The sequence below is a fragment of the Tetrao urogallus genome (assembly GCF_951394365.1).
Source record: "Tetrao urogallus genome assembly, chromosome: 6".
NCBI lineage: Eukaryota > Metazoa > Chordata > Aves > Galliformes > Phasianidae > Tetrao > Tetrao urogallus.
In genome coordinates, this window is record NC_136819.1 from 17,235,059 (window position 1) to 17,262,573 (window position 27,515).

A 27,515-nucleotide genomic window follows, 5' to 3' on the forward strand; every position below is an offset into this window, starting at 1 on the left:
AGTGAGGGGAGTGGGGTGAGGGCCGGGCAGCGCGCGCGCAGGGGGCGGTTGGGGCTGAGGTAAGCCGGAGCGATGGCGATGGCAGCGGGCCTGGCGCGGCTGCCCGCGGCGTGCAACCAACGGCTGGCGGAGCTCCTGCGGCAGGTGGACGACGTCGACATGGTGTGGCTGGAAGAGATCCGCGAGGAGGCGGCCAGGATGTTCGGCAGGTAACCGTCCCCCCCGCCGCGCGCCCCTCCGCTCCCAACCGACGAACCCGCGCTGAGCTCTGCCCCTGCCCGCAGCCACTACAGTGACCAGCCGGAGCTGATGCCCAAGACGCCATCGCAGAAGAACCGGAAGAGGAGGAAGCGGCCGTCCGCGCTGCGGGGCGAGAGTCTGGAGCTGGGCAGGAGGAGGTAGGCCGTGGGCCCGGCCGTGAGGCGAGGCGCGGCGCCCTGCCGCGGGGCCGTCGTGCTGCGAACCGTTCTGAGAGCTAGGGGTCCCGCCGCAGCAGCCCCCGCCGTGCTGCCGTTAAAGGCCTGCCTGTGCGCTGGCTCGGGGCGCTCGTAGCCTAGCGGCTGGAGCGCGCCATAGCGCGGAGGTGCCCGGATGAAAGCGCGCCCTACCTGCGAGTTAATAATTGGAACTTGCGGCCGTTTTATGCCTTCTGTTTGCTTTATATAGCAACTTTCCGATCTGCCGGGGGGTGGCTTCCGTGGTTCTGGGCTGTTGCTGAATCCAGCGCTATGCTAACGTGCCGTCTCTATTGTTAGATTATCTAGAAGGAGGACTAACAACCTCAAAGCAGTGTCCTCCAAGCGATATTCTCAGCGACTCCAAAATAAAGAAGACTCAGCACCAGTCAGCACCGAGGCCCAAGAACTCTCAAGCCAAACTGCCTCTCAGCGGTTGACAAGATCCCAGGTTATAGCGCCTGCCGACTGCTCAGAGGTCCTTCCTGAACATCTAGGTGAAAGGGTAGTTCCCGTTGTAGAAATCAGTGTCTGCGATCGTGTTTCTGCTGAGTTTCAGTTCCAGAAGTGTGCACCTGAACCAGCGGAGAACCGCTCCACGAACCTCCCCCTAAGCTCAGATGACAAGTCTCCCGAGGAGAGCAGTGCTGCAGAATCGCAGCATTTGCCTTCTGCATCTGAGCTCAAGGTCCCTCATACCCCAGAGGCAAAAGGTTCAGGAGAGCACAAGAGTGCGTTTAAGAAGACAGCAAATGCAGCTAATACTACAGTTGTTTTAAGTGAAGAGCCTGGGCTGGAAGAGGTAGATGACTCTGCTCAGGTGCAAAAGCATAATGAGAGGGATGATAAAGAACCTCAGCATACAACAGATAGCCCAGAAACCCCTACAGGTTCTAGGCTAAGCCGTCGCTCTGTGCGCAGAAGCTTGATGGGCAAACCTTCCACGATTCGTAGAACCTCACTGGCAGAGAAATACTCACTGGCCCGCAAGAGGGAAAGCGCTATTCGGAAATCTATCGCCAGGACAGTGATCAAGCGTAAGGCACCCCAAAAGTTATCTGTGTCCTCCAGTTCTGTGAATGGTAAGTTTGAAGGCCACTGGATACGTGCTTTGCTCTGTTTTTGCTCATTTTGTCAGTGTATTGCATGAGACCACGGGTCTGGTGTTTGCAGTGGGCAGGAATAAACACCATGGTGGCCAACCATCCTGCATGGTTGGATTCTGTGCCTGGAAAAGTTAATAGAAATGGGTAAGCCAACCTAGAGAACAGAGAATCAAAAGCACTGTGTGAGCTTGACCCTCAGCTGAACAAGATATGGTTGGCTACTTGAAATAATGCAAGAGAGGCGATCGGTCAATGGCTGTTCTTACTGCAAACTCCTTGTAGTATGTTGTGCAATCATACACAGCTTCTGAAGAAAGATGATGTTAGTGGAACTGGTTCTTTAGTTTGGGTGCAGCAGCTTAGCCAGATCTTAGATCTTTCTAGCTTAGACAACCTTTCATTAAATGCCAGTGTTCTAACTGACTTTCTAGATACCTCTGTGAGCGGAGGAACCCAGATAACTGTTAACTAATGGTTGATAGCATATAAATTCAGCCTTGTATTTCACGTCAGAGAACATGATTAACATCTGAGTTTCTGTGGTGATAGCTGGCAAAGTTGAAGTGGCATCTGGTAAATGGGTTTTTTTGTTGCTAGTAGTCCTTTAGGAGGAGTCTGGGCTCTGTCTTGTTTTAAAGAAAACAAGGTAGCTATTGTGAATTAGATGATATAATCTCTTCTGGAGCCCCTCTTTTGAGAAGGAATTTTGGGACTGATCTTTGTAAATTTATTAAAACAATCTTCTATGCTTAGTTTGCAATGCAAGCGGGTTTCTGCAAAGGATGAACGTCTGCTTGCAAAACAAGTCCTTGCAAAACAAGGTAAACTACCAGGGTCAGCACTTACTACAAAACAAGATCACTTCCCTTAAAACTGTCTGAATACTTTGTTCCATCCCAGGATCATTCTTCAGTCAATGGCTTTTAGGTCCCTAACACACTAACTTTGAAGGATACAAAGCAGCTTTTTCTCCCCAGTTTAAATGATTGGTCTGTGTTGTCTGGATTCCCTGGGAACCTTAAAGAGGACTTCATTTCTCTCCTTCTGCACTGTTTGACTTGACAGATCTCTTGTCCAGTCAAAATTTCCAGGTGTAAGGAGAGAAACTGAGGTTCAGGCAGCTCCACTCGAGCTGAGTTTAATGTCTGAGCACACTGCATAGGTATTAATTGGCTGCATGGTATCCACCGTGTCCGATGGGTCGTGTCCTGTGCATCCAGCACATATTTGCGTTTCCTTTGGTAACGCTGGGGTAGAAATTTAGGAGCAGACTTCATACTTCTGTAATGTCTGTCTGCATTTACCCCCCTCAGTCTGAGGCGGCATATCCGTCTTATTAATTATTAACAGCAGTTTCCAGCCTGTGTTGGTATTTAAAAGCTAACTACCACTGAGCTAGCTGGAATGTGTAACAGGGAGCAGCACTGTGACTGTAAATAATGCTGGTTTCTGCTACTGCTAGCACCTGAACGCGGCCCTGCAAGATGAATCTGGGCCCAAGCCTAGCCACTCTTAATGTAAACACGTTGAATATCACTTTTAACTCACCTGCAATTGAAAACAGTTCTCTTGTATTAAAATTGCGGGCAATGCTTTTTTTCTAGTGCTACTTGGGGATATTAAGCTGCCTTTGCTTGTAGTGGCATGCATTTGAATTGCAGGACGTAACCCAGGAGGCAGAGCAGACAAGTCTTGAGAGAATCTCACAAAGAGTCTTGGCTTGTGCCTTACATTATAGTTTTGGCACCCTTTTTTCTTTTCCTCTAGGCTCGGGTTCTGAAGAGGTGCCAGAAGATGAAGAAACAGTTGTCAACACTGGGTGAGACTACTTCCAAGATATTTTTTTTATCCTTAATATCATGCTCTTTTTTTTTTTTTTTCCCCTCCAGTTGAATTCTTGATGTAAAATGCTTGTGGATAACAAGTCATTTCATAGTTTCCTCAATGTTATTAAATGTGGCTATCTTTCTAATTCTTTTTCTAGACCTCCTCCTGTACCTCGTACCCCTCCAAAGCTGGTAAGTTTTGACAAGGATTTAAAAGCATTTCTGTTTGTGTGGACTCATGACCAAAATATATTGGATGTATCTCTCATACATTGCTGGGAAATCAGGGAGTTGTGACCACATACAGTCAGATTCAGACCACTTGAATAAAGAAGACATAGGGCATTCAGCTCAGCCACGTGCATGACCCTATACATAGCCTACACAGTTCTGGTGAACAGACTGGAGAAAAGTCTCATTCTGTTTTGATTGGTTTTCCAGAATTGTCAAAATTAAAAACACTGAAGTTTTTGCTCAGAAAATGAGTGCATGTGACTTGAAGCTTATTTCTATATGGTGTTACAAGCTTGGATGCTTCCCAGCCAAGGCTAGTTTGGAAAATAGCATTATCTGTCAGCTTACATAAGAATATTTAAATGCAAGCATTTTAGTGATGTGAGTGATTGATTGCATTCAAGCATCATTTACGTTGTTGGAGCAGGTCCAGAGGAGGGCCACAGAGGTGATCAGAGGGCTAAAGCACCTCTTGCTTTACCTCTTTGAGGTACAGGCTGACCTCTTTGAGGACAGGCTGAGAGTACTAGGCTACTTCAGCCTGGAGAAGGGAGAGCTCCAGGGAGACCTCATTCTGGTCTTCCAGTACCTGAAGGGCACCTACAGGAAAGCTGGGGAGGGACTTCTTTGAAGGGCACGTGGTGACAGGACGAGGGGTAATAGCTTAAAACTGGAAGAGGATAGATTTAGACTAGATATTGGGAAGAAATTCTTTACTGTAAGGGTGGTTGCCCAGCAAGGTTGTGGATGCCGCCTCCATGAAAGCATTCAAGGCCGGGCTGGATGGGGCTGTGAGCAACCTGCTGTGGAGAGAGGTGTCCCTGCCTATAGCAGGGGGCTGGAACTAGATGATCTTAAAGGTCCTTTTCAATTCAAACCATTCTATGATTCTGAGCACTGAATTCAGTCCTTGGTATTGCTGGCATTCAGAGTGGAGACCTGCTTTCTTTTTGTGGTTTCATAGCCCTTTATTTTTATGAGAATTCAATCCTGAATTCATATCAGACTGTTAAATAAACTTCTTATAATTCAGAAAAGTTTTTTTAGTTGGGCAGAGTTGGTACACTGCTGCTATTCCTGTATTTCTAAAGCTCTTCTGACCTTTTCACTAGTCCTACAGATTACTGAAAGGTTGTCAGTTTGTCTTAAGACGACGACAGAAATTTGTAAATATCACTCAGGTCAAAACATATCCCTCCACAGCTCACACTGCCCTTATGAGGAAGAAATCCCAAGATTATGTCAGTGTTTTGTTGAGAATCATTTTCAATAGGCAAAGGCTGAATTAATGGAGCGCAGCTCTGTGGCATTAGAATTTTTGTAAGCAAGGATAGGTTTACATGTGCTTTTATGCATGTACTTTTCGGTAGATCTGCAAAAGTTCAAGTAAATTCAGTTCTTGTAGTGCCTGTGGATTTTAGCTTGACTGAGTTTCAGTTGTGCAAAAAGGTTACATTGGCAATATGAAGAAGAAAAAAAAGGAACTGACTGCTTTGCAGATCTGCGAGTGCAGTATCTGTATCTTTTGCTTCTCTACCCTGATGAACTTACAAATGCAATCTAGTCATATGGTATAGTTGATCTATCCTTAATCCTCATGTTTTATTTTATACTACTGCTGACGAGAGTGTGATTTTATAACCCCTTTGTATGGGAACCATTGTGTCACAGCCTGAACCACTGATAAAGCTCCTGAGGAAAGGACCCAGTCAGCCCTGGGAGCACAGGTGAAGGCAGTTCAGCTGTGTGACGAGAAGGGGTAGAGCCTGGCTGCACCTCTCTTAGACCTCATTTAAGGGCTGACTGCCACTAGGGAAGGATCTCTGCTTGGAGATCCTCCCTTGGTGCAGCTTTTCCCCTCGAACCTGGAATCTTTTGATACAGGTGAGCAATCTTCTTCCCTTCCTTTATAGCACCTTTCTAACTGTGCGGTGCTTCTGTCATCACATCTCTGTTGTAATGCCCTTCCCATTGTATTGGTTGGTCCAATTGCTACATTGTTCCGTTCTTAAGCTGTCACCAGTTTACCTTATCTATCTGCCTGCTCTTTTCTTAGCAGACTGGGTTTGGTTCCTGGCAATCTTCTTTGTGAGCTGTAAGCAGCGTGAAAGCATCAATACTCAGCACTCTTTGCAGAAAATAAAATGTCTTTATGTGCTCCTGTAGTCAAAGATAATACCTTTATACGTGCTGTTATGTAGAGATCAGCTTTTTCTCAGTTCTGCTATCAGATTAATCAGATCTTTGTGCTTCTGCTGGCCCCCAAGATGCTTCCTATACCTAGCCTTAAGATGAAACTCTAAAGAAGCATTTGTTGAGTATAAAGTTTCCAGGCTTCATTTTAACTTTTCTTCCTAAATCCTTTGTTGCTGACAGCCTACCTGATAGCCAAAGTAGATTTGAGAAGTGGAATTAATATTTGTATTGCTAGTTACAGTGTAGATTTTGAATGCCATTACCTGTTCTCACAGACATATTGCACCATTATCACAACAGCAGTAAATGTGTATCTGTAACGCCAAGGAAGGCAGACAGCAGTGTGTATCGTATTCATAATGGAAATACATAAATCTAGGAAATGAGCTGTTTGTTTTTGCCATCTTAATCTTTCAGCATTGCTAAGTCGAGCATTGTCTGATTCTTTGCCAGAACTCCAGCAAGCATAAACAGATTTCAAAGTGGGAATGCTTTTTGTCCTTAATAGGCTCAGTTTGTTCAGTTTAAGTAGTCAGTTCCCCACTGCTGATATTCACGCTGTGCATTAACGTCTGTGCTTCTACTGATGGCATCAAGGGATTTTCCAAGATGGCATCTAAAGCTGTATTTTTCATAGCTGGTGGTTAGGACTTCACTCTGGATGCTGGTACCAGTACTCTGTAGTAGTATTGTACTCCCTGGTTATATTTCAGGTAGGGTCTGTGCTGGTATGACATGATTTCAGGGTCCAGGGAATGGCAATGAAGTTGGTGAGGGGACCAGAACACATCTTATGAGGAGCAGCTGAGGCAACTGGGATTGTTTTCTCTAGAGAAGAGGAGGTTCAGGGGAGGCCTCATTGCCCTCCACAAGCTGTGGAGGTTGTGGTGAGGTAGGGGTTGGCCTCTTCTCCCAGGTAACTAGCAATAGGATGAGAGGGAATGGCCTCAAGTTGTCTGAGTGGAGGTTCAGGTCGGATATCAGGAAGAACTTCTCTGAAAGAGTGGTGATGCTCTGGCACAGGCTGCCCAGGAAGGCGGCTGTGTCACTGTCCCTGGAGGTGTTCAAGAAATGTATAGATGTAGTACTGAGGGACATGGGTTAGAGGGCAACGTTGGTGGTAGGTGGATATTTGGACTAGACAGATATCTTAGAGATATTCTCCAACCTTAATGATTCTGTGATTTTATGAATAGTTTGTTCCTGTGCAAGGATTGCACTGAGACCCATCTGTTTTTCCTACAGGATTTCCAAGGCCTGCGGATGTCACTTCGCTCTCAGACTGTCAAAAGAAATGAACAACAGCAGGAGACGAGCAACAACGGTAACTGCCAGAGGCTTTCCGTGGCACTATTCTAAATAGTTATGACTTTGGGAGGCTGGAAAGCTTGAAAGACTGGCTAGTCAATTTGAATGCCCAATTTGGAAGACAAGGATTTGTTTCAAGAGATTAACAGTTAGGAAACTCTGTGCTGAACTTGTCATTTCCACCCTGTGAAGTGCATGGAAATGGTCTGTGATATAATGAAGATATAAAGTTATGTGTTCTCAGGTTGAGGGAGAAGCTTTATTTTCTGTTTCTAGGTTTGTATGACACTGGTTATTTTTGAAAGCAGGAAAGGTCCTGCTATGTGTAATGCATGGCAGGTGGGTTTTTTTTCCTATTTTGCCTGGAGAGAGCTATTAAATTTGTTATGTGCTTTCAAAGCTGTCTTGGAAGGGGTTGTTTGGCCAGAACTAACAGTTTAATGCTTTTTTCTTTCAGAATGTGACTTAAGTAAGAGTGAGAAGACCCAGGAACCGCCCCAAAGTGCCAGGTATATTTATAGAATCATTTAGATTGGAAAGTGCTTGTGGTGATCTGTAATCCAGTCTCTTGTTCAAAATAAGTTCAACACAGAAACACTGTTAAATGGTGTAGTGGCAATGCTAAGTCATGGCTTGAACCAGTGATTGAACACCTGGTGGGAAGGCAGGGCCAACCCAGGGGGGTTCAGCTACATGGAATGCATCTGAGTGACTGGAAGAGGTGGAGCCAGGATCCACCGCTTCCCAGACCTCATTTAAGGCTTGCCAGTGGTGGCAAGGGGATATCATCTGGAGATCCCTGCTTAACTGAGGGCCTTACAAGCCTTCTGAAGGTAAGCAATTACTTTCTCTTATTTCTGTGCCCACTGCTGTGACATCTGAGTGGATTCTCACTTGCTGCAGCCTGGGACCTTGCTGCTCTGTTGTCTTTTTGTACTTTCTGTTGCATTACGAATGGCTTCAGTGACTTGTGAATATGAAACTTTTGTAATAAGTTTTCTCTCTCTACAAAAAGATGATTTATTTTTTTTATCTTCTACCACATTAGGAATTTTTACTGGATAACTATTTGAATATACTCCACCACCTTTTAATCTACGATAGTTTTATGACTTTAAAAAAAATAACTTGAATTTGAGACAAACAGGTGTTTGCAGTGTGTGGTAAGTTGCATGTTTTTCTCACAGGAGAAAGACAAGTTACAAGAGAGCTGTGGATCAACGCTATGACACCCAGCAAGCAGAAGATGGAGGGCTTTCTCCTCAGAGAAAAAAGACTCCATCTCCTCCATGTCCAGCCAGCAAAGTAAGATCCTTTTAACCCTGATGTACTTCAGCAGGAACTGTTTCTTACTGAGACTCCTGCACATAATTTTTTTCATGGTTCTCCTAGGTTGTACGGCCTTTCAAAACATTTTTGCACACTGTGCAAAAGAATCAGCTCCTCATGACCCCAACCTCTGTGGGGAGAAATGGAGTAATAAAGTCTTTTATCAAGTACAACACTCCTCTCCAACATGATCCCAAGGTAAGGCACGACTGTCGAAGCTACTAGAAGATGGCCTAAAGAGTGTCCAGGTTAAAGCACAGACACAAAACAAACCTTCCCACCCGTGTTAAACTAAGGAACAATTTCAAGCTTCCTGTTTAGATGAACTAAGTAAAGTTGTGAGTAGTCAACTTCCTGAAGATTTCTAACTCAGGCTCTAATCTTTATTTCTATAGCATTTCTCTGTGGTTTTAGCAACTAACAGGGGAAGAGAAAGTGGTTTTCATTTCCCAGTTATTTCCAAGAGGATTCTGAATACTGCAGTTTCAGTGCATATAGTTGAAGCCTGTAGATTTTAAGTTTCACTTCTAGGACTCTTCTGATGAGTGAGATCTTTGCAAGTCCCTCTTAAATCTAAGCTGCTGATATTCTGAGGTCTATCAGATCTTTGGAGCTCCTTGTAGGAAGAAACATGAGCCTATCTTGAATTGAAGACTGCTGTGTCAGCAAGACAAGTATGCTGGTATCTGTACAAGATCTAGTACAAATATCAAGGGAGTGTAATTGCAGCAACCAGCTATTAGCAGAAATGGATTGCATGCTTTTCCTGTTTGCAGGTGGATGCTGTTAACTGTGCATTATCACTGTGAAGCTTGTAGCATCAATAGGAGAAGCTCCTGCATGCCAAATAGAAGGATTTTGAGTGGACTTAAGATGTTCTGATTCTCCATTTTCAGATGGAGTTGGTTTCCTGTGCTCTATTTCTGTAGAACTGTTTGGGCACTCTAACAGCATTAGTGAGGACAGGAGCAAAGCTTCATTGATGCACTGAAAGATGAGCTAGAAACTAGCATGGCAAGCACCGATTGCTCTTACTACTTATGCTCAATAACTTGCCTCCAGAATAAGGTAGTTCTAGGGCTTGTTTTTGCTTTCAGGAAGGCTGGAGAAGGAGAGGAGGGTATACTGCAGAAACCAATCTTCTTGTGCCTGTCTTGTATCTTGGCAACCTAACACCTAAACTTCCATGTGTTGTTTAAAGCTCTCGTGGTTGTGATGCTTAGAGAGTCTTGTGCCAGAAGCCTATCATTAGGAAGTAGCAAAATAATCAGTCTTTTATCTGACTGGTGTTCCTACTGACATTAGTGTTTGTGTTGGCAAAGGAGCTGATGTGATGAGAAAAGAGTCTTTCCTACTAATCCTTTGTTGCTGTGATTTCGTTGGAAGTTTTATTTCAGGTTTTGTTCCAGTGCAGGCAACTTCCACCTTAGGACTTTCTCCATATGGGGCCTAAACACCACTAAGTAACACAAGAACAGTAAGATACAATTGTAAATTTTAAATTCATCAGTTGGAGACTAATAACTACCAGTCTCAATGTGGAGCTCAGCACGAAGTAACCAATCATTTGAATATTTGACCTTGCTTATCAGTACGGTACTTGAACTGAGGCTAGAGGTGTCGTAATTAGGCATTTGCAGTATACAGTCTGGTGTTAAATTAGTGTATCTTAATGCTTTTGCTATGACTGTAGTGGTGGTGGCTCTTGCTCTTGTAATTGACAGTATACTTCAGGTTGAGTTAGCTGGATTGTTCAGTAAAATGGGAAAAATCCCCTGTGTTTCTGGGTAGGTGCTGTACAGGGCCAACTGTGCAGCAAACGTGGTTGCAAACAAGCTGCAAGCACTCTGTTTAAATGGTGGTGGTTTACCAAGAGATAAAGCTTTGTGGGAAGCAAAGAAGCCAGTGAGAGCTCTGAGCTGAAGTAAGCAATGTGTTTCCTAGAGTACCATCTGTTCCCATCACTTGCTGCAGGAAGTTAATATTGTTGCCAAGCATTAGCACTGCTTTTTTGGTTCTCTTTACCAGTTAAATCACAGTGTTGTCTGTCTGCAAACTCTGAAAGCTGTCTGGACATTAAGAACTGATGCTTCTGTTTTAACATCTCAGCTTCTTCTCGTGCTCTCAAGGATTAACGCTGTTGCATTGTGTCCATTGCATCTGTTCCCAGATGTCCATGACCACAGACCTGAGGTCTGTTTCAGGCTTATTACCATGGTGTTATATCTGGGTCTTTACCTCAATCTGGGTAGGCTAAGGTGGAAAGGAACTCTGTCATATGGTATAGTCACATTTCAATTCATCTTAGGAAAAGGAGAGACAAAAACTGCAGGCTTTGAGAAAGAAGGAAGAGGCTGAGCAGTTGAGAAAACAAAAAGTGGAGGAAGAAAAGAAACGGCGACTGGAAGAGGCAAAGTTGTGAGTATAAGCGTTCTGCCTCATCTGCACTGTTCTCTCTGGGCCTGTTGTGTCCTGTGTCAAGGCCATTTATCTTGTAGACTCCATGCAGCAGAAATTCTTGTTGGTTTGCTCTCACTCTAAAAACAGTATTGGATCTCACAGTATCTATCCAAAATGCTACTAAGAAACTTAACATTTTTAGTTGAGTGCTTTAGCTTTTTGCTTCGAGCTCTCTGCCGTGGAGCTTAAAAATATTGCCAATTTTTAAACAGTTTGCTTAATTCATCGGCTATAACACAGCCCTAGATGTGTGTCTGCCTTATTGGAGTCTTTTTGAGGTCTATGGTAGGAACTCACCTAGCTGGGTGCACTGACAACATTGGGCTGTGTCCTGCAGGAGGCGTGAAGAACGCCTGCGTAAAGTGCTGCAAGCTCGGGAGCGGGCAGAGCAATTGGAGGAAGAGAGGAAAAGGCGCATTGAGCAGAAGCTAGCTCTGTTTGATGAGAAGACAGAGAAGGTAAGGAGCATCCTACTGAGAGCTTACTGGTAAGAATAATCAATATTGAAGCAGGTGATGCTATGTGAGTGTGCCTTCCAGAAGGAGGAATGAAGGCTGCTGAAATTCAAAAATGGCCATTTAAATAAAGATGTTTCTAGAAACATTACTCTAGTGATACTCAGTGACTCCCTTTTTCTTGGTTACAGCAAGTGGCAGGTAAAACTTTATTTTCTAGAGGTATGAATTTAAATGTGGTTTAATAGGGCTTTATTAGATGGATAGGAAAACGACTTCAAATAGATAAAGCCAACCTAATCATTTTATCTATTTGAAGTTGTTCTCTGATCTGATTAACAGATAAAGATGTGAAAATAAGCATATTATCTCCACACCTTTTCTGGTATCTGAGATCTTCAGGCGGTTCACGTATGTGACCATAACAGTCCTTCGTCTTTGCTTTCAGCATTTCCATCTGCCTTATTGATTTCCTGCTTCTTAGAATAAATTCTTATGGCTTTTATAGTATTAGATTTCTACTTCCAGAATAGAATTTGTATCTTCCTGCACAGATGCAGAAGAGGATGAAGTTGCGAATACCGTCTCCTTGGAAGCATTCAAGGCCAGGCTGGAGGGGGCTTTGAGCACCCTGGTCTAGTGGGAGGTGCCCCTGCTTATTGCAGGGAGTTGGAACTAGATGATCTTAAAGGTCCTTTCCAACCCAAACCATTCTATGATTCTAAGAAGATTGCCTTTTAAAATAGAGCATAGACCTTACTGACTCCTAGTGGCAAAAAAAAAAAAAGTAAGTCTGTATCATAAGAGGATGGGGGCTTTGTATTCTTAAGACATACTGCCACAGTAGTTCACGCACAGAACGTTGTCCAGCCTGAAACGTAAGTCTTCATCCAGCTGTGTGCACTTTAGGTGCGGGAAGAGAGACTGGCAGAAGAGAAGATAAAAAAGAGAGCAGCTGCCAAGAAAATGGAAGAAGCGGAGGCCCGGCGCAGGCAGGATGAAGAGGCCAGAAAGCAAAAAGCACTGCAGCAGGTTTGTGCTGGAGCCCATCTTATTGTCCAGCATACAGTTAAAATAACTGCGGTTTGCTGTGGTCTTCGTAAGCAAGGAATGCTGAGATGAGCCACCTCAGTGAAAACTGGGGTGAAGAGACTGTTTTCAAAGCTCTCCACAGCACTGTGCTTCCAGCACTATGCTGTGAACTGCTAGTGATGTTTGTAACCTGCATGTCTTCTTCTTACTGAAGACCTTCATTTATAAATTAGTTAACCTTGTCTATTGGAGCATGGTGGCTATTGGGCCATTTAGGATACGTGGTGGTAGAGAAAGGATAGTGTGAAAATAGCTGAAATGCAGGAAGGCAGTGGGGCTGTAGCTTTTTGTTTCATTGCTGTGTTGTGATATATGCCAAAAACTTATGTCAGATGAGATGATCCTGATTATTTCTTCTGAAGCCTATTCTTATACAACGGGGAGTAATTAGTTGCCTTCTGCTTAACAGGAGGAGGAGGAACGTCGGCACAAAGAGCTAATGCAGAAGAAGAAAGAAGAGGAGCAGGAACGTGCCAGGAAAATTGCTGAGCAGAGGCAGGCAGAACAGGAGAGAGAAAAACAACTGGCTGCAGAGAGAGAGCTGGAGAGGAAGAAGGAGCAGGAGAGGATTCAGGCAGAAAAGTAAGATAATATCCATTTATGTACCACGTTCTGTGCTGGGCCTTTTAAAAGCAGTAGAAATGCAGGCCTAAGCACTGATGAGCTATTTTGCACTGGGCACTTCTGACAATTGTGGGTTACTTTACTGTTAAGTAGTTCTGAGTTCGGTGTAGAAGTGCCCTGAATAGGCGGGGTTTGCAGCAGTCTCTGTGGATGTTAAAGATACCCATTTATAGTTTTGAGTGTAATAGTTCATTGCCTTGGTTCTCAGGCAACGTGAACAGCAAGAGAAGGCAGCTCGCCTGCAGAAGGAAGTATTGGCTGCTAAAGAGCAGCTCCAGAAGGAGACGGAGAAAAAAGTAAGTAGATGCAGCTCTGACTTCTGTAGCCCCTTACTGTTTGGAGTGGTTGGGCTATGAAGTTAAGAACCCTGATGAGTGAACTACTCTGCTTCTGATCTTGAGCTAACCTAAAGTGCTTTTGGTCCAGTTGCTTCTCTGTCCACTTCAGTGTGAACAGAAGATGTCCTTTTTGTCTGGATATCTGTCCTTTCTTCTTACTCTGCTGCTAACACATACTGAAGTTTTTGGCTCTTCTTGTGCTTTGCCCAGGTGTACTGTACTGTGCTTGATATCAAATAATGATCCCAGGTTTTTTCAGAAACAACATCCCAATTTTATGTTGTATACTTTCAGACAAAACAGAAGTACAGACTGTAGAGTTCTGCAACAGTAATTCTCACATAGATCAACTAAACAAGCATCTTTGTTCATGGTTCATTGTTCACTGGCAGCAGATATCCAGATAGGACAGGATATCTGCTGCTCCTACAGGAGCTGAATTCCTTAGTGCTGATCCCTATGTACCCAGGAAGGTTCTCATCCTGTCTTTTAGCTTCATGAAGGTGGTAAACCCAGTACAACTTGTCTGAGATTAGGTGGGATTTGTCTCGCCCTGTACCGTTTGAGTTAGCAGTCTCTCTGTTTCCTTTACATTCAGTAGGAAGGACTAAGAATGTGTAAGGTCAGATTTCTTTTGGCTTGTTCTGGATGGGATCTTTAGATATTTTTTTTTTGTATGTCAAAATTGTGGATCCTTGAGTTAACCCCATGGGTTAGTAGTTAATAAGGTAAACTTAAATTCACTTTTGACATCGGCTTGCCAGAAGGAAGAGCAGTTGCTAGCAGAGATGAAGAGGCAGGAGCAAGAACAGAAGAAACTACCAGAGGAACAAAAAGCTAAAGATGTAGCCCAAACACAGCATCTAGAAAACAAAGAGGTAACTGCTCTCTGGTGAAATTTCTGTAAGGGATCGCTTCAGAGAACTTTGATTCCAGCACTGGCACACTGTTACTATGAGCCATAGTTCCTCCTTTTTTTGTCTTAATTCCCTTTTAGTAATGAAGGGATGCTGTAAACTTTTTCCTTAGTTACCTGAGGTCAGCTCCTGGTGGCCTTGAGTACTTAAATGCTTTGGGGTACTGACAAGGAGGGAAGGGAAGCAGCAAATATTTTCTAGGATTTTTCTAGCTGTCAGAATAAGGCAGTGGCTGTTTATGTTACCTTGCCTTCTCTAAACTTGCTTAAAATACTGAACCTTGGAGGCAGTAGATACACTGAGATAGTTGTATTTAATCTCAAAACTGGAACCAGCCACAGGATGGCAGCAGAGTGTGTGGAATAGTATTGCATTTGTGCTGCACTGCCAGTGAAATGTGAGATTATGTTGGGGATGAATGTACACAGTGAACGTGAAAGACAAATAAATACATGGGTCTTTATCTCCTTGCAAAGCTATATATTTTAATCTTTAAATGCAAAGCAAACAAAATGTAAACTAACAGTAATGTATACAGAGCCATGAAAAAAAGCACGCTGGGGGGAGCAAAACTGTTTCTAGCTCTTGCTTGTCTTTCTCATTAAGAACTGACTTTAAGTTTCATGGTTGGTGAAATTTGCTGTTTCAAGTTTTTTTTTTTTTCTCAACTTGCATTTTTCTCAGTCTTGCTGTTCCCATCAAAATTATAATAGAGTTTATTCTGAGGTGGTCATTTCCTGTACAAGATAATATTTTGTTTAATGCTATTAAATGCCAGGGTGTTAAGCTGCGAAGTACTTACAGGACATCACTTAGCTCCAGCTTTGAGGATGTGACAACTCTATTTAAAGTTCCTGATTTTGAGGGAAACTGTTGTATCTGTATTAGGATGAGCGTATTGCTGGCTTACCTATGTCATAATTAGCCACTTAAGTGGCCTAATTAAACAGGAGAAGGCAGTACAAAGTCAAAATGGGGTCAAAACTTTATAATTTGGGTGAAGTTCTTTGACTAAAACTTCAGAATTGTCAAATTTTAGGTTTCTAAATCATGTGGTACAGCAAGGGAGAACACCGAGATACTGTAAGCTACAAGCATCTCATGACAACTTGGAAATGTAGCAATACTACTGCATCTAACATCTGACAATATGTTCATCTTCTAGAATTCACCTGCCTGCAATTCATACCAGATGACTCCGCAGTACCATAAAGATCCAAAGCCCCCCAAGATAAATCCAAATAACTATGGAATGGATCTGAACAGTGATGACTCTACTGATGATGAAAGCCAGCCTCGCAAACCCATCCCTGCCTGGGCCAGTGGTACGTGTTAGCAGGTTAAAATCTGTCCTGAAAGACTCCAGCTATCCCTGATGCAGCTTTGTTCCGGGGGATAACGGTGGTTATAAGATTTATCCTTTTCTGTCAACTGGGAGCTTCGTGGAGCAGCACTGGGGAATAATGCTCTTTTAAACCACCTTAACACTGCTGCTAGTGTCATTTTGCCAGTGTAAGTGTAAGAATTGTCAACTGCTGCTCTGAATTGTACCTTGAAGTGTGCTTGACTGTGTAGTCTACAGAAGCTGGCTGTTGTTCTGCTTCTGAAATACTTTCATTATTTTCTGCTATTCCGCCTATCCTAGGGAGACTAAGAAGTTAGTGTGGAAGCTGACTGTACCTGTAGGAAGAAAAGCTGAGAAACCTTGTCCCTTCCTGGCCAGAACTCAGTGCATTCTCTCCCAATCAGGGAAACTGTGCTAAAGCTTTAGGCATAATCAAAGTGCTTTAAAATGTCACATGTTACGAGAGTTTTTCATGGTGCAGTATTTGTGTGATTAGAAACAAAGGGAGCAGGGACACACAGCATACGGTCTACATAGCAATTTCAGTGACAGAAAGTAATGGTAACTCTAATCTTTTGTTTCTGCAGGGAATCAGCTTAGCCAAGCAGTAATTCGCCAATACTACAACCCTCCCAATGTTGATGCACTCTTTGGGACAATCGTAAGCCCCAAGTTGGAGGACATCTTTTACAAAAGCAAACCACGCTACTTCAAGCGCACCAGCTCTGCTGTGTGGAACTCCCCGCCGTTTCCAGGTGCCAAATCGGTTCTAGGTCTGCCATACAGCCTGAAAAAGTACTGAGGTGGACAGTAGCTGTCTCCTGTGGAGCAATAATATGCATTTTTCTCTCTCTAAATGAGAAGAGAGTTACTATTCAGTATCCCTAAATCTTTAGGCACCGGCACTGAATAAATGTCAACTCTGACTGGGTCTCTTGCATTTTCTATTTTGGAGCCTTGTTTTCTTACCACTGAGCGAAGTTGCAGGCTTTGGGGAGATCTTGCTTCTGAACAGGGCATCTCCTGTTTCCTTCAGCTTTAAGATGCATTCTCATGACCTGTAAGTCTAAATCTTTGCATCATCTCAAGCAAGTGTGATTGTTTTCTTCAGCCAAGCAGGCCTGGCAGCTGATGCATGCAGTAGAGAAAGGTACGTTAGTGCTGTTCCTGCCTCTCTGTGGCTGAACCCAGAATATTGTACAGCTAATGACCACTGCACGCATCTTGAGTCAAGTCCAAAGCACTACTGATGTCCTTAAGAATAAAGATCTTAGCAGCCATGGTCTTCATCTCCTGCAAATTGCAAAATAATTTGGTTTGGTTTTCATTAGTATGCTCTACGTCAACACCAAATGCATTTATGTGCATGAGCTATATTGATGATGATGTTACTGCAGCTCAGGAGGAAATATTCTGAGGATTTTAATGACCTTTCTTCTGCTGTTAGAGAGAGAGGTGACTCTGGAGTTAACCATGTCTCCAGGAACACCCAGACTAGCATAAGTAATCTTTGTACTTCTGGCAGCCTCTCAAATAAATTATACAAAGGTTCGGGTATTTTTTCTCTAATTTAAATTCCATGTTTGTGGCAGATTGGATTAAAAGAATGTTTTTATTTAGCTTTAATCCTTGTCTTGCTCTTTTCTCCCCTTAGATATTTCACTTAGTCAGCATCAAAGCTGGTTTTATTTTTAAGCCTTCACTTTGCACTTCTTGTTCAGTAAAGCAATGTCAAAACAGTTTCCTCATAACGGCAAAATATGAGCTCAGAATTTCAGCTCCAAGATCTCTTGGTGTTCTAGTCTACAAGTTTCTGTATAGAGAGAACAGAAGTCCCAGTAGGGCAGTGACATTTTTCAAGGAAACAGTTACATAAATTTCTATAGGTTGCTGTGGAAATCTGTCCTCTGCAAAGTAGGCAAAATATATTGGTTCTTACCTCAGAATCATCTTTTTTTGGGGGGGCTTGATTTTAAAGAGGGTGAGTATTCATGGCTGCAACCTCAGTCAGTAGACTGAGAGCACTGTACATACAGCTTGGTCGCTGAAAAAAAAAAAAAATACCCCTGGAGATTATGTAACGTGTAAGGAGTATTTCCTTGTGCTTTAGCTGTCCTTCAAATAGATATCTTTAAAATGTGTTTTTATACTTATAACATCTGTCAGTTTTGTATTTGCTATTGATGAGTGCGTTCTGTGAAATGATTGTGCTTTGATAAATGTTCAGTAGATTGAATTTTGTACTATCATCTTAGAATGAGGAGTGCTTACTGAAATGACAAACAGTTGAATGCTATCTGAATGTCTGACAGCTTGATAAAACTGAAGTCATCTCTGGTTCTTGTCTGGACTCATCATGGCTTTTTTTTTTTATTTATAAAAAGTACAGTGTTTTGGAACCTGTCCCTCTGGGTTGTGTTTTGCACTGTTTCCTTGAGATAAACGCATGTTGTCTGTGAAGAAATTCCTCATACAGCAGAAAAGACTCGTGCTTTGATAAACATGTGGAATTTGCTGAGCAGTTTACTGTTGTTTTGTTTCTGGGAACTGGAAAGAAGACTGTTTGGTATGATGATAGATTCCCAGAAATGCATTCCTGTAATTCACAGCAATACATATCTCAAGCCTGTGATCCTGTTAGTTTGTAGAGGCAGGTAAGTCATATCTGTGGAGAGGATTGCACAGGAGATGTAACACAGGAAGGGTAAGGTGATATTCTCCATCACAGGACTGAGGGGCAGGCTCAGGATTTGAGGACAATGTCAGCCTAAATCTCCCAGAGTCTAAGGAATGTAAGTGCCCTTGAGATACTGGAATATTTCCCATTACCTATCAGTTTATTACTTGTCTGACAAATCCAAAAGAGTGGGTTGGGCAGCTGTTAATGTTCTTTCTAGCCACACTGAATGTTACAGACACCTTTGTGAACAAGGGATACTGGCAATTTAAAAAGCCAAACAAAAAGTTAAGAAAGCAAATTATTGGCAAAGAGAAAAGTCACTTCCAGTCTTCACAGACCACTTAAACTTTGTAAGAAAGATAGTATCTTCACTGATTTTTTTTTTTTTTTTTTTTTTTTTTTTACCATTCTGTCTTGACAATGATGCAGTTCTGACCTTGACAAGAACCCAAAGTAAGCAAAGGATTATTACTGAGCCATTTTTACTCTTATAGCACTAACTTCATCAAAATCACCTGAGTTTTGCTTCCCTCAGATACTTCAGACTCATCGTTGAAGGTAAGCAGTGTGTGACCTCTTGCAAACTTCTACAAGTAAGTAGAGAAAGCAGCTAGCTCTTTTGAGATAAGCGATTGCAATTCAGTTTTGCTTAGAACAACTGAGCAGAGGGGAAGGAGAGGGGCTTTTACCTTTCTTGCCTTTACCTTTCTTGCCATATCTGCTCAGCAGAACAGGACTGGTTTAGGAACTAGGACCCCTCAGTGCAGAAGATAACACTGACATGTCAAAGCATTTATTTCATGTCTGTTTACAGGTGGGATCCTGAGCCAGGATCCATACCTGTTTCCCACTTGGGTTCAGAGGTGCTGAAAAGCTAAGTTTAAGGAGCTAGCACTAGTCAAAATCACTTTTAGGTGTGTATGAGAGCTTGGTGTCCCAGCCAAAGCCTTACCCTTCCCCTCTATCTCTTTACACTTAGTATTTACTCTGGCATTCCCTTTCCTATATTAAATATCTGAATATGCTTTCTCCTTAGAATTAGAATAAATCTGGTTGTGTGTTCATTGTGGCTAATGCCTTTCTTGGCCTCCTTTGTAGGAAGAGGGGCTGACTAAGGAGAATGGCTCTGGCCAGTGTAGCCTGCTACTTTGTGGGTACAAAAACAGCAGCTGGTGGCCAAACTTGAAGAGATTGCAACTGTGAAGAAAATGGAGCCACTCTGGAAGCCAGCTGGGTATGAAAGGTGTGCTGTGAAGTGTATAGCTCTCAGGAAGAGAGAGCATTGCAGCAGTGGCTGTATCCTTTGAGGGGTCGGTAGTCTTGAGTGTGAAAGTATTTCCTGAAGATCTAAATGTGGACTGTCATCTTCCCAAGCTGAAATGGCAGTGGAGAGAAATGCTGCGTGCAGGTGAAATCAGCATCTCTAATTTCTTCTTGTAAATTTCCAATTCCAGGTGCCAAGAGCTTTCTCCACCTGCAGCTACCTTTTGGTGCAGGTGGCTGCCTGTCCTCCACAGTAACTGTTTGCACTGCACTACAAACTGACGGCTAGAACAACAAACAAATGAAACAATCCTTTCGGAGCAGGCCAAACCAAATTCTGCTGTTTCTTGCCTTGAGTGTTGCATTTATTGAGCCCTGTAACTTAGAATGCTTGCTAAGAAGGTGGTTTTAAGTCTTTGCTTGTGTCCTGCAGGAAGTTTAAGCTTTTCTCTTACTGCATTTTCTCCATCCCATACTGCTGTTTCAGACAGTGTGGGAAGTGCTGCACAAATGAGGATTTGGCTCTCCCATGTCTTTACTCTGGCCTACTCTGACCAATGCTTGTACCACAGTCCTGTTAAGACAAGAAAGACCCACAAAGAGGAATTACATATGTCAGTGGGCACAACCAGGCTTGATTCTAGACTTAGTTGTTGTTAGACTTAATTGAATCTTTCAGTGTTTGGATTCTTAACTTTCAAATTCTGATTTAGATGTTTATCTGCCTGCTTTACAGTTTGTCCAACCTCCAACAGTGGAAAGAGATCTAAACAAAGTAGCATTCGCTGCTTGCTTTTGCTTACTCTGGCATTTCCCACAGCAGATAATTCTTTCAGCAGAGCAGCAGACCTCCATGTCTCCTGTTTCAGTGGCTTCAATGCTCTTCTTTCTCGTAAATGCCCACCTACTCTCTTCTCAGCTCCTGCTGCTGTCTGTCTGGTGTTGCTCTAGGCCAGTGCCACGTTCCTGGGGCAGGGGTCCCATTTGGGACATTCAGGCTACGCTGCTCACTGTTCAAGTGAAGGAGATGATGACAGCTCACAGAAAGGCACTGCAGGCCTGTAAACAATGAAAGGTGTTCTTCCATCCCCTACGTTCTTATTTCATAAGATGAAGTGATACATTTGCCTCGAGTAAAAATGCAAAGCCAAAGATAATGTATGATAGACTATGGCTGCAAAGCACTGTTTTGTAGCATATAAAAGGCTTTTAGCATTTCAGTTATCATGTACAGATGCACTGGGTCAGGTTCTGCAATGGTTATAAACAACTCACCCAAATTACCTATTCTGCCTGTGCATAGCAGCATTCACTCATATTCATACAACATAGAGCAACTATTTTGCTGAACTCATGGGTCTTTGGCATGATTACACCCAGCAGACAGCTAAGCCATGACTTTCTACTAGCAATGAAAATGCCATTGGGAAAGACAAGCTTGGCGTAAAGACTGCAGGTGGTCAAAATGAACATTTATTGCTGACAGTATAAAATATGTTTCCAAGTGACTTTTAAATCAGAGGAAGAAACTAATCTCCCTGTAGAGCTTTTGCTGGGACTGCAATGCCATCTGTGTGGTGACCACAGGCAAGAAAACCCCAGTCTTCAGAAAACCGTCATGTGCTAAAATGGGGTTAGCCCAAACTAAGTTACTTCTGTGCATCTGTTTTGCAGTTGAGTGAAGAAGCTGAGCTACAGATCAAGCTCCATTAACACGAGACTCATTTAAGTGTTATCCTTTTCTTACCAACCTTGATATTTTTCTCACAGTAAGTATCTGTCTCCAAACTAAGTACTAAGATACATACAACAAGCCCGTACTTTTTTGCTATGCTAACAATATATTTCCAGCTCTACATTCTCTACTATATTTTCAGATTTAAAAATACAGTGTTTTTCTGACACAAAATGCATTTCGTGAATGAAATGAAACTTGTCCAGCCCTTACCATGTGCAGAACTGTGAATCTTGGCAAGCATATGTCTACAAGCTTTTATTCTGATTTCTTTTCCTAGAAGTGGATGAATGGAATGAGAAGTATATGAAATAACATACTTTTTAACAATTACCACATACCATACATGTACCAATACCACAAACCATTGAGATGAGTTATAGTGGTATTCCTCACAGTTAATTTCAGCAGCTTACAGTACAGATGCCTCCACCCGAGGCAGACATCTGAACTTACTTTAGAGCTGAGGGTGAGGTACTTAATCAGGCCTTGGGGCCCTGATGATCCTGACCATCCTTGGCTGGGCTCTTCATCCTCAATAAAGCTGAGCTGGGAGCCCTATTGTTCCTTCTCTGAGCTCCATCAGAGTGCTGGCTCTCAGCTCAACTGCTTGGGGCTGTAGGTGCAGATCATCCCAGTGTATGGACCAACTTCTTGACCATGATCCATTTCAGAAGTTATGCATCCATGGAGGTGCATGGCAATTAGGGTTGAAAAGGAATTTAAAGATTATCTAGTCTAATCCTCTCCGTGGGGAGGGATTAGAGACAGCCCCTCCAGATCAGGCCACCCAGGGCCCCATACATACTAGTCTTGACCATCTCCAGGGATGGGGCACCTGCAGCTGTTCTGGGCAGCCTGTGCCCTGAAGAGACCAGCAATGGACATGTCACTTTGTTTAAGAGAACTGTCTGCTTCTATGGAGAGAAGGAGGAACCCCTTGATTTGTTCACTACGGCAGGGAAAGCTATTTCCCTGTGTGTTGCTCAATAAAAAAAAAAAAACAAACCACATGCCACTCACGAATGGATGAAAAGTGGTATTGGCATCTTTTGTCGGTAAACAAATACACCATTGCTGTGAAGGTAAGGCTGCTTGACTGACATCATTGTCAAAGGAGGAGCACAGCCTGCTGCTTCCTGTATAAATGTCAGCTCTGCAGGAAGACTCCAAAGCTGCTGGGCTGCTGTGCTGTGCTGTGTGCAGCCAGAAGCCACCATGAAGCTGACTGTTGTTTTTCTGCTGGTTGCCCTGGCGTCTTACAGCTGCTCTCGTAAGTATGACTTCCATCAGTTTCTGCTTTCAACCTGGGAAACAGTTAAACATGAAGCACTATTTCTCCTCTGCAACCATCCTAAAACCAGGAGTCTGAACAGATTTTGTGTTTTTTGGTGTCTGAGTTGCTGTGGGCTGATAGCTGCAGTCTGACAGCGATGGGTTCCTTGTTTAGGTGAGCTCTAATTGTTGACATGGATGAATTCTCCAGCCATGAAGGTACACAGCTTTTCTGGTTAGCCTCACTTACACTTGGACTCTTATTTTCATGTGTCTACCAGGAAGTGATCACCCTGAAGAAACATATTTCAACCAATTACATTGGGTCTAAAGACATAGCTGTTGGAAACTGCACAACGTCCTTTGGCTCTGTCACTGATTGCTGTCTGTTCTCATGTTTTTCCTTTTCAGCATCTGCTGCTTGCGATGTTCTGCGTCAGTTTGTGCTGTCAGCTCTCTTTGATCCTTTGGATCAATACCTGGAGTTCATTGAGCCCTATGTGGGGTCTTCTCCTTCGGTCAGAACTGCTGCCACTCAGCTGAAGTTGTGTGCAGAGGATCACTCAGAAGAGTTGAAGGAGGCAAAAGTAGAGTTGATGGTAATTTGATTCTTTCTGAGCACGGTTTTGTTCATTTATTTTTCTCGGAGCTAGACCTAAATACTAGTCTAATGAGGACAAAAGTAATTTTGAATGTACACCTTCATTTCCATCCTTCTCTCCTGAGATGTCAGCATCATAATTGATTTGAAAGGGCTGTAGAAGACCTTCACTGTCCCAGCTGAAAGCTGGAAAGGGTGAAGTTCCTCTAGCAGCCTTCCACTCCCTACTGTTGAGTGCATGCTGGAGAAACCAAGCCCTGCTGGTTGGGGCTGAGAAACTTCCCTACCTGGCATTGTGCCCAGAAGGGGGACATTTTGGAGGAGATTTAGAGCAGTAGACCTTAGAGATGCAAAGGAAGAAGGCAGTTGAAGTGAAACTTTTGTGATGATTCTAACGAAACAGGATGGGGAACTGCATTTTCCCTACCTATTTTTACCTTGTGCTATGCCTGGATACACTGTTCTTACTCTTTTATAGGATAACTTGCTAAAACACTGTGAAGAGCAGGAATGATTCCAAGACCCTCCTTTGTCATGACTCCAAATGCTGACTGACCCTGAACTTCCACCTTCCCATTTTTCTCCATTTCTTGGACATGAACTTTCACACGCTAACAGAATAGAGCCAACTGTGTTATCTAGGATCTGCAACCCTATCTTCAAACCATTTAGGTTTCTCACAAGAATAAAATAAAAACAGTTACAGTCTTTGCTGATCAGTTTTCTTTATCAAATGATATGATGATGACTGGCTTTGGGTCATCCTTACTAGGATTTGCTTCTCTCAAATACATAGGTATTCACATTTACAGCTGTCATTGAGGAGAGATGATGTGGTATTGCAAAATATTGCAGAAAGTTCCCAATGAAATGTTAAGCCTGGGAGAACCACTGAGATAAATTTGGTCCAGCCACCTTCTTGAAAAAATCCAGACAAATAAATAGGATGACTCCATGGCAAATTCAGCACTTCTGTGTACAAACGTGGATAGGACAAGAAGCTTCCACCAAGCATCACTAACAGCTGTCCTCCATCTATGCTCTATTGTACAGCTATGTGAAAAAAACTGATGTAGCACCAATATGTTTTGGAAGCTGTTAAACCAACTTGTTAACTGAGGTATGGGAATAATGAAAATTTGTTGAGGTTTCCCTATGAGGAAGGAATAGAAAGAAGCCTAGCAACCCTAACTAGCTGCCAGCTAGCAGAATTAGGTCTGTAACTCAATAATTAGCTGGCTCTGCTGACTGTTGCTTCAGCTGGCCAACAGTCCTTTAATTTTTACCTCAAGAGTGTGCTTCACTTGTTTTTAACGTAAGACAGGCAAGGTGATATTATCCCAAAGTTAATCAGCAAATCTGATTCAGCTGCCAGTTCAGATGGAAGCGATCTCATGCGTTAATGGTGAAGGTGTATGTTTGACTGTAGAGCACCTGAAAAGCTGTGTAGAAGAAGCTATCAAAAATGTGCTTCCTTGGTTTGTAGCCATTTTCACTCATGTGTATCAGCTTTCTCTTTTTAATATGTGTATTGCCAGACTGCAGACTGTGGTGCACATTAGGCCAAGACACTACGAGAAGGGATGCTACAGAATAGAAGTAAAGTAAATGATAATAATAAAATAATTACGCAAGGGAAGTGGCAGTGTGCATGACGCCATATCAGAGGGCTGGCATTTGAGCTCAAAAAGTGCCTCAAATGAAATGAGTAGATGAAGTGTATTGGATGCTGACATTGCAGAGAACAACCCTGTGCTGCGCTTCCAAAGCCATACATCTCACATGTAATGTCAGCGTGAACTCTCACTGACAGAGCAGTATGTTCACTGCTCCAAGACCAACGGCAGCAATTAATGAATGCAGAGGTCACCCACATTTTTCTTCTATCCACTTCACAATCATGGCCTGGATCCAATCTTAGCACAGCTGCATGACCTGTTGGGACCATTCCCCACATATATACCCCAGGTTTTTGCACTAAGCTATAAAGGTAGCTCTCTGGCATTCGCAGCTTAATGCACAATGTACAAGAAAATGGCTCTCACTGCCATGAAGCTGACTGCTACTGTGCTCCTCATCACCATGCTTTGCTGCAGCTCACTTGGTAAGTCTTGCCAATTAAAAATATCGGGTGGGTTCTCAATGTGATATATGTGCTCTGCAATGTGATGGCCAGTATTTGAACACTCACTCTGGGCTCACCTTTGAACGGATGGATTGATCCAGAATCAACAACAGTATATCTGCACTAGATTAGATGCTCTGTCCTGCTGGTTCTAGAGACCAGATCAGATGTGGGGACTCAACATTAGGCAAAACGAACCCAATACAACTTTGTTTTTAATGATGGGTAACCATTACCTATTGTTACCTCTAGGCTTGGTTCCTTGACACAAGGGTACAGAATTTGATGCCTAATAACTGATGCCAAAGTGTCAGACAACAGAAAACAAATGTGGGGAAAAAAGCAAATTTGGGAGGTAAAAATGCAAATGAAAACAGATAATCCAATTCAGTGTGAGGTGGTGTTGGCTGGAGTAACAGCCTACTTAATCCTTCTGAGGTCATTAAGCAAAAGCTTAATAATGTGGAATTGGAATAAGAGAAAGAGCAGGCTAACCAGGAATGTGATGTACGTTGATATAACAGCCTAAGTTATTACATCAGCTAAAGAACCTAATGACAGCAGGTAAAGAATATGGATTTTAATTAATGTGATTCTCACATTAAGTCTCATAAATTAACAGAAATGATAACGAAAGGGAAAACCCCCAAGAAATTTACTAGAAGGGTGACAAAATACTGATGATTTTTTTTTTTTTAATCAAAGCTCAATAACTTAATAAAGACAGCTTATACGGAGAGATACAGAAAGGAGATCAGATGGTATGAGCAGCCCTGCAATGAGGTTTTGGAATAACAGTATGGCAACCTTAAAAGCAAAATCAGGCTTTACAGGCAGCTGTGTAGTACCAACATCAGAATGCTACAAGATTTGGACCTGAAGAAAGGAGAGATTAAGAGAGTAGAACATTTTCAGTTTATTTTCATCTAAAAATGCTGACAGCTTCAGAGGGAGGATGGAAAACTGATTATTACAGGTAGGGTTTGATATTCATGGAGAAGCTGAATGTGTACAAGTGAAAGTTTTGTTATATTCCCGTTTGTATTTCATACTCCAGGTGCTGGATCTTCTCATGAGGTTGTCCCTAGTCTTCTTCAGACACTTCTTGAAGGCTCTGTAGAACAGCTGTACGCTGGGCCAATTTCTCGGTACAATGTTGATGAGATGACTTCAGCTGCTTTGGCTGAGCTAAAGAAATGTATTGATAAGCTTTCTCCTGAGCATTTAAAGGCCCTTGTCAATCTGCTGGTAATTAATTCTTTTTATTATTCTCACAAATAACAAACATTTATAACCGTGCAGCTTTGTGCCAAGTTCTGGACAAAGAGCATCCAGATATTTTAACTTAAGCATTCCCTAACTAAAGTTGAGGCAGTGGGGAAGAAGAGCTGTCAGCAAACGAGTTTGTAATCATGCAAATGCAATTTAAGACAGGTGAGGCAGACGTTTTATTAACTGCAGAACCACTTTGGTTGGAAAAGACCTCTAAGATCATCTAGCCCAACCCCAAACCATCACCACCATGCCACCAAACCATGTTCCTCAGTGCCACATCCACACAGTTGTTGAACACTTCCAGGGACGATGACTCCACCACCTCCCTGGGCAGCCTGCTGCAATGTCTCATCATTCTTACTGAGAAGAAATTTTTCATAATATCCAACCCAAATGATGATCACAGCAAGAATGTTTGGGCATGTCTCCACATTCCCTGCCCAGTGGTTGCAGAGACTTTAATGTTAAAGCCAGAAGTGCATTCTTAGGATGAATGAACTCCAGAGAATCATTTATGAAGCCAAGTCCCCATTCCCAGGTGGGATGGACCCCTCAAGCATCTTGTTAACAGCCACAGCTGATACTACGGTGGAAGGAGTACATACAGCCTACATGATACTACAGCCTGTAGGCGTGGCATGCCCACTGTTGTCTTAGCTAGGAAGTGAGAGGTAGAAACAATCAGATCAGTAGCTTTGGTCAAAAGGAACGTTTGCTTGGATACACTTCCAATCAGACCTCTAGAATATTCAATATTTGCAATGTTGTTAAAATTAATAACTCTCCTCTTGTGCAATTTTGTGGAGACACCAACTTCCCCCATGGAAGAAGCACCTTGCTTCATGCAGGTGTGTTTGTAGGAACAGAGCCAGGATG

General features: G+C 42.9%; 1 protein-coding gene across 1 annotated transcript; it reads left to right on the forward strand.

The window, feature by feature from the left end:
• Window positions 1–72: 72 nt before the first annotated feature.
• INCENP (inner centromere protein) lies at window positions 73–16,487 on the forward strand (the record flags this gene model as incomplete). Its single annotated transcript, XM_079537426.1, has 17 exons — window positions 73–209; window positions 285–398; window positions 756–1,537; window positions 3,329–3,380; window positions 3,546–3,579; window positions 7,063–7,141; window positions 7,583–7,634; window positions 8,313–8,430; window positions 8,518–8,652; window positions 10,763–10,872; window positions 11,252–11,372; window positions 12,279–12,401; window positions 12,871–13,043; window positions 13,294–13,381; window positions 14,191–14,301; window positions 15,506–15,665; window positions 16,273–16,487. 17 exons carry the CDS (start codon window positions 73–75, stop codon window positions 16,485–16,487), a joined length of 2,604 nt encoding a protein of 867 aa, XP_079393552.1.
• Window positions 16,488–27,515: the final 11,028 nt, after the last annotated feature.